A 7,555-nucleotide genomic window follows, 5' to 3' on the forward strand; every position below is an offset into this window, starting at 1 on the left:
ATCCAATGCCAAACTGATAACCGATATATAACCCAATTGTCTTCACGGATCATTTTAGTCAACTGGTTTGACTTTAGAGGATCGTGTTCATCACGGTCTATCAACTCAGAGTACTCTAAATTCTATTCAAATTAATAACTCCATACGACCATATACCCGATTTGTCAAGGGGGCTACTCCTGTGGTACTTAATTTTCTCCTTTAATGACACTTTTCTTGGTTAGGAACTTGATTTTCTCCTTCGCGGAACTTTTTTTCATTTTCTTGGGAAGAGTGTCAAGGGGGCTACTCCTGTGACACTTTTTTTCCTTTGAAGGATTCCAAGTATTTCCAACCCATAACAGTATTCTAGTCCCCAATAAATATATACAAATAAATGCAACGGTTCACACACAATACTCTCAATCAACAATTCAACACAATTTTTCATTTGTGTTTCAATATTAGCTAATTAGTAATTAAGCACAAAAATGTACCAAATTAATTGGTTATTAGCCTTTTTACCGATGGTTATCATTACAACGATCCATCAAACGACAACCGTGTCAGCCCAATTCGCCCACACCTGCAAAAATGACACAATGTTCACCAACGGAAGTACCTACCAAACCAATTTAAACACCCTTTTTCGCGCTCTCGCTTCCAACGCGACTAACAACCCATCGGGTTTCTATAGAACCACAGTTGGTAATCCGTCAATAGAAGCTGTCTACGGCGAATATCTCTGCAGAGGGGACCTGAACATCAGCTCATGTCACCAATGTGTCGATACCGCTACCACTACGGACATTCCAAGACTTTGTCCTAATAAGAAGGTGGGTATTGTATGGTATGACAAATGTCTGGTTCGGTATTCGAACTCGTCTTTTTTCAATAATATGGATGAATCCCCTGCAATGATTGCTTGGAATTATGCCAACATAATCGGTGACAAATCACGGTATCTTGACGCAGTAACGAATATGATTAGTAATGTGCTCGCAGTTCGAGCAGCGGAAGGCGGGTCATTTCAGAAATTTGCAACCGATTTTGTGAACTATTCGGCGATTCAACCTATATATGGGTTGGGACAGTGTACTCCGAACTTAAATGCTAACGATTGTTATGAGTGTTTGAACTCGTCGATCCAATACTTTCACCAGAAGCCGGGTGGTCGGGTTTTGGCGCCGAGCTGCATTGTACGGTTTGAGGCTTACCCCTTCTTCAATCTTTCTTATCTACCACAAGCATTACCACCATCACCGTCACCGTTGCCAGCACCGTCTGATTCTAAACCAATACCGCTACCAAGCGACTCTAACGGTACTCCCATATCTTTCAATCATCGAAATTATTACTTTATCGTATAACGGGTCGGGTTTAAGTTGGGACAAAATTAGTAAACGTGACTCGATTGTGTTTGACTCGGGTTGGGTAGAGAGTATGACTTTGACTACTTTTATGTTCTAAATTAATTTAAAAAGACTTTGACTACTTGGATCAAACAAAAACTAGACTTTGATTCTTTGACTAATACTTAACTGGGTAGCTTGGAACTAGACCTGGCAAAATTGACCTAACACGAATAACCCGTCCCAAATAACTCGATCCAATATTCGAACTTGACCTGAATCCGAATTGTCAGATTCGGTATAACCCGACCTAAATTTTTATTGTTCCAAACTGGTTACTATCCACGAGACCTTGATGATAGTTGACCCAAGAATTAACTGATCCCGAATGACCAGGCTCGACCCGACCTGAAGTCTGTTGACGGGGAATGACTCGACCCGAAATTGACCCGACCCTAACAACCCCTTTGCCAGGTCTATCTAGGAGGAATAGAGAACTAGCTTATAGAAGGAGTTCAACCGTGTGGTACATGTGACGAGAGGAATGTGACCGTTTTTTGATAAATAGTGACCATTTTTGAGAAAATATTGACCATTTTTTTACTAAAAAATGACCATCTTTTTCAAAGTGATCACTATTTGCCATAAACTGATCACTATTTACTAAAAAGTGGTCATAATTTGTCAAAAATACGAAAAAGACGGTCGTACAATAGAACTGTTGGGGTTCAGTGGTGGTGCAACACTGTAGCCACGATGCTACTCTACATCTGAAGAGACTTCAATACAAGTACATAGCTAAACTAGGTAAAATTGACCAGTCTCGAATGTTTATTGTTACAAACTTGCCATTCAATAACCATAAAAAACTTGTTAATAATAGACCTAAAAATAGCCTGAACTCAAAATGACCTGAATTTCTGCAAACCAAAAAGTGACCCAACCCAAACTTACCTGACCTAGACCCGACCGGAGTAACCGGTCTACAAAGTCTATAAATAACATACTTTCTTTGAATAATTCTTTAGCCAATATACTAACTATTGTCATACAATTTTAAATGTATAGGGAAGAAGAAAATCTCAACAAAAGTGATTGTTGCCATCATAATAGCCGCTGTGCTTGTCTTCTCGGTAGCCTTATGTTTGATATGCACTTGCGTTTGTCTTCGAAAGAACAAAGCAAGGAAAGCTGATGTTTCTACTCATGCCGAAATTCATAAGAATAATATGATAAGATTATAGGAGGGAGAAGATTGCATAAGGAAATTGTAAATTGTTATTGATAATGTGATGATTGATCGATCAGAATACGAGGATATATATAATAAATTACAATACCCTAAACCTTATATGGTAGCCGTCATATCTTGTGACCTAACCCTAATGGGCCTAATATCTTAATACCCTCCCGCAATCGTAAAGGCAGTACGTAGTACGAACTTTACGATTGGAGAAATACAAGAAAAACATAAGAAAAATACTTCTTCGTCAACTTCTCCATCTCCATTTCCGCAAAGTTGGCAAGATAAACGAGTATAAACTCGTTAGAAAATTTCTTCGAACAAGAACGTTAAGTTTTTCGAACTTGTCGAATATCAAGTAATTTGTTAGGAACACTAATCGGACCTAAACAAATTTCAGTAAGACGGAAAATTATCCGTTAATTTTAAAGTTTGGAGAACGCCAAGTTTTTCGAACTCCAACTAGATCTGAACCACCATCATGGTGATTAAAATTGCGTAACTACCCAATAAATTTGTACCACCTTGAACGAGAAATTGAAGATTTTAAAGATTCAAAGAAACAACTAATATGTTTTTTTTTTCTATTCAACAAGAGAATGAGGGAATTAGACCAGATCATTAAAAATGCAAATCCGTCAGCTCGTCAGGTAGAAATTAGGGGATTGAAAATAGCTTCTTGGCCATGATATCTAACGGCAAACTTCTTATTTTTCTTTTTCTTATTTTTTTTTTAAATGAAAATTAAAATTAAACTAATCTTTATTATTAGATCAACGGAGAAAATCCCGCCGGTGGGTGTTTTACATTATCGACCCACCGGCGAGGTAGCGGAAATTTGTTTTAGGCCTCAAGAGCGTGAGGCTCTGATACCATGATAAGATTATAGGAGGGAGAAGATTGCATAAGGAAATTGTAAATTGTTATTGATAATGTGATGATTGATCGATCAGAATACGAGGATATATATAATAAATTACAATACCCTAAACCTTATACGGTAGCCGTCATATCTTGTGACCTAACCCTAATGGGCCTAATATCCGAATATGTCAAGAAACCATCTCAACCAAAAGCTTAAGCTGATGGTTGAAGTTCCTTGATTCGTTTTATATTCTAACACTTCCCTCACACGAAGGCCCTTTTTTTCTTTTTGGGCTTGAAGTGTGGGTGCAGGCGGGATTCCCTGGCCTGTTCTGATGATCCACTTTAGAATAGAGGGGGTGGGATTCGAACCCGTGACCTTTTGGTCACCAGGCTCTGATACCATGTCAAGAAACCATCTCAACCAAAAGCTTAAGCTGATGGTTGAAATTCCTTGATTCGTTTTATATTCTAACATAATACCATTTACGTTTAATATTTGATCTTACATACATACTTATAAGTCGATATCTCCTGACTTGATTTTGATTCTTATTCGGAGTTATAGCTAACCAAGATTTCACTGCCGAGTCCTTGCAATATGACTTGGCAACACTTCTCAACGCGACAAACAATTTTTCAGACGAGAATAAATTGGGCGAAGGCGGTTTTGGTGGCGTCTATAAGGTACATTCACACGAAACTTGTATTAATATTCAAGACGAGGTGCTTAATTTCCGCTAATAATTAGGGCTGGTCAAAAGTGCGGGTCGACCCGTCCTGACCCGTCTCCCAACCCGCCCTATATCCGGGCCGGTTCCGGGTCTCCCAAGTCAACCCGGCCCGCCTCGTAACCTGGCCGACCCGCACCATTGACCAGCCCTACTAATAATCACCAATTTGACTATTTAGTGAATAGAAAAAAAAAATCAAATTAAACTAACTGAAATGGTAAAGGATGTAGATTTAGATAAAACTTATCTTATATGAGAATTTGTGTGCATAGGGTACATTATCGAACGAAAAGTTGATAGCGGTGAAGAGACTATCCGCAAGCTCTAGCCAAGGCATACAAGAATTTAAAACAGAGGTTTTGGTGGTAGCCAAGCTTCAACATAGGAATTTGGTGAGATTACTAGGATTTTGTTATACTGAACAAGAGAAGCTTCTTGTGTACGAATACGTTCGCAACAAAAGCCTCGACAATTTCATCTTTGGTATGTTATTCATTATTCCATTCATAATTTTGAACGGTTTAAACAAAATTGTAGGCATTTTATATGACATATGTCCTATTATGTTTTAGATCATGAAAATCGACAATTACTCAACTGGGAAAGGCGTTACAATATTATAAGAGGCATTGCTCGTGGGTTGCTTTATCTCCATCATGACTCTCAGCTCAGAATTATACACCGGGATCTTAAGGCAAGTAACATCTTGTTGGATGACGAGATGAATCCTAAAATTTCAGACTTCGGCACCTCTAGAATTTTTGGTGTGGATCACAGCCAAAGCAACTATACGAACATAGTTGTCGGAACATAGTAAGTAAATACGGTTTGCTGTTACATGAACTCTTTCTGTATACTTAATTAAACATATAGAATCACTTATCAATGCCCAAATTTTGTAGTGGATATATGGCGCCAGAGTACGCTTTGCAAGGACAATTCTCAATCAAATCTGATGCATATAGTTTCGGTGTGCTCGTCTTGGAGATAATCAGTGGAAGAAAAGCCAGTATATTTAATCAGGCTGGTGATGCCGAGGACCTTCTAAGCTATGCAAGTACTTCGTAATATGTAGTCAAGACAAAAATGATTGAAATTTGAGTAGAGTTGTGACAAAGGGGATGTGATCGATATCTACAGGCTTGGAGACAATGGGAAGCAGGAACGCCCCTAGAATTTGTGGATCCACTCATACGAGATTCATGCTCAAATAATACCGATGTTATGAGATGCATACAGATCGGCTTGTTGTGTGTCCAAGAATCGGTAGAGGATAGACCAACAATGGCAAATGTCGTCCTCACATTAGACAGTTACTCTATTACTCTTACCGGTGCCAGAGCAATCGGATTTCCTTACAAGACCAAGAGTAATTACATCTTTCCCTAAGGAAGTCAATAATTCAGATCATTCATCAAGTAAATCAATACCTTTATCTGTGAATGAAGACTCCATCACTGAACTTGAACCTCGGTGAACCAAATTACAATCGACGGGTTTATCCAGTGTTCAGTTAATGTACATGTTGCATATTCCCCAAGTCGGTCATAATTAGCATGTAAAACTCGCTATATATAGAGAAATGTTATGTTTTTTGGAGAGAAAACGAAGAATTATTTTTGATCAAGTTTCGCAATTGCCACAATGGTTTCAAATATCCGATACAAAGCAAGGTTCAATCGGCACTCAAACAAAGTCTAGCTACATAATGCGCTACACAATTTCCCTCCGTTTTATCATTTAACATGAAAACATAATAAAAAATTAAGAACTGAAATCGCTCAGAAGACTCCACAATGGTTTGACTTTAGAGGATCGTGTTCATCACGGTCTATCAACTCAGAGTACTCTAAATTCTATTCAAATTAATAACTCCATACGACCATATACCCGATTTGTCATTTTCGTTTTTGTGAAGAATCCCATATTATTCCACATGTGAGTGTCCCACATTGAAGGAGAAAGAGAGATTGTATCACTTTATAACCAAGATGACTACTCCTCTTATTGCTAATTGGTTTTAGGATGTAACCTCCTTTGCGTTGTTAAGTGGTCCGTCTCTCCTCCATTCGGGTAAGGCTCAGGCCCATTTGCATGATTTAACATCTGGTATCAGAGCCCATGGCTTTGTGGACCTCTTATTTGGCCCAGTCGAAGAAAATTTCATCCGTTGATGGCTCCTGTCTGACTTAAAAGTGAACCTGTGTGGGAAGAGTGTCAAGGGGGCTACTCCTGTGGTACTTAGTTTTCTCCTTTAATGACACTTTTCTTGGTTAGGAACTTGATTTTCTCCTTCGCCGAACTTTAGACATTGAAAAATATCAACATCCACCTTTTTTTTCCTTTGAAGGATTCCAACCCATAACAGTACTCTAGTCCCCATTAAATATATACAAATAAATGCAACGGTTCACACAATACTCTTCATCAACACAATTCAACACAATTTTTCATTTTGTGTTTTAATCTTAGCTAATTAGTAATTAAGCACAAAAATGTACCAAATTAGTTGGTTATTAGCCTTTTTACCGGTGCTAATCGTTACAATGATCCATCAAACGACAACCGCGTCAGCCCAATTGGGCCCCATCTGCAGTAATGGCAAAATGTTCACCAACGGAAGTACTTACCTGCTAAGATATACGTATTTAGGTAAAATCAAACTTATGTTATTCATGGCACACAAGGCTTTTATGCTCCCAATACGTGAAGCATGAACCTGAGTGCCATCGGGAAGTCCTACCACGCGATTTGGAATAGTGCGAATATTATGTAAAGCAGCCAAATCGCCAGTAACGTGGTGAGAACACCCTGTATCTATTAGCCACTTACCACAAAAATTATGAGAAGGAGTGCCGTAAACCGAAACAGAGGGCTGATCCGAAGCAGAGGATTGCGGTGGGGCAGTCGGTGTGTGAACCGCATTGCTGCTGGCAGGTTTGGGCGAAGCGTCAGGGGTGCGGTTCTGAGAGCTGGACCGAGCACCTCCACTCCCCTGAGTAGTAGAGCCATTCCGTTTAGGATTTTTAATGCCACGATATTCGTACCACCAATCAGGAATTTCATCCATCAATTCAAAGCACATACTACGATCATGCCCGGATTTATTACATTTGGTGCAGACCAACTTTCGTCGTTCGGAACGAGAAAGTTGAGCGGAGGGGCGAGGAGCAGGAGGTCGAACAGAAAAAGTAGAAAGTTCGGGCAGAGGAGCGGAATCAGCAGGTTTATGAAGGCCTTTCACTCTTTCCTCCTGACTCACCATTTGAAAAGCACGACTCACCGAGGGTAAGGGAGACTGTGCTAAGATGACCGACCGTAAAGTTTCATATGATTTAAGTAAACCAAGCAAGAATTGATGAAGACGATCACTTTCACGCCGA

General features: G+C 39.3%; 1 protein-coding gene across 1 annotated transcript; it reads left to right on the forward strand.

The window, feature by feature from the left end:
* The first annotated feature begins 352 nt into the window (after positions 1 to 352).
* LOC141590735 (cysteine-rich receptor-like protein kinase 6) lies at positions 353 to 5,240 on the forward strand. The gene is made up of 6 exons (XM_074411299.1): positions 353 to 1,302; positions 2,400 to 2,573; positions 4,001 to 4,125; positions 4,445 to 4,655; positions 4,745 to 4,985; positions 5,075 to 5,240. Exons 1-6 carry the CDS (start codon positions 471 to 473, stop codon positions 5,238 to 5,240), a joined length of 1,749 nt encoding a protein of 582 aa, XP_074267400.1. The 5' UTR covers positions 353 to 470.
* Positions 5,241 to 7,555: the final 2,315 nt, after the last annotated feature.

This window comes from Silene latifolia, chromosome 7 (assembly GCF_048544455.1).
Source record: "Silene latifolia isolate original U9 population chromosome 7, ASM4854445v1, whole genome shotgun sequence".
In the NCBI taxonomy this organism is placed as follows: Eukaryota; Viridiplantae; Streptophyta; class Magnoliopsida; order Caryophyllales; family Caryophyllaceae; genus Silene; species Silene latifolia.

Excerpts from the sequence above, each read along its gene's own strand:
- LOC141590735 (XM_074411299.1), top strand. The coding sequence starts at position 471 with ATGTACCAAATTAATTGGTTATTAGCCTTTTTACCGATGGTTATCATT. Across the intron at positions 1,303-2,399 it reads GCTACCAAGCGACTCTAACG|GGAAGAAGAAAATCTCAACA; the intron begins GTACTCCCATAT and ends TTAAATGTATAG. Across the intron at positions 4,126-4,444 it reads GTTTTGGTGGCGTCTATAAG|GGTACATTATCGAACGAAAA; the intron begins GTACATTCACAC and ends TTGTGTGCATAG.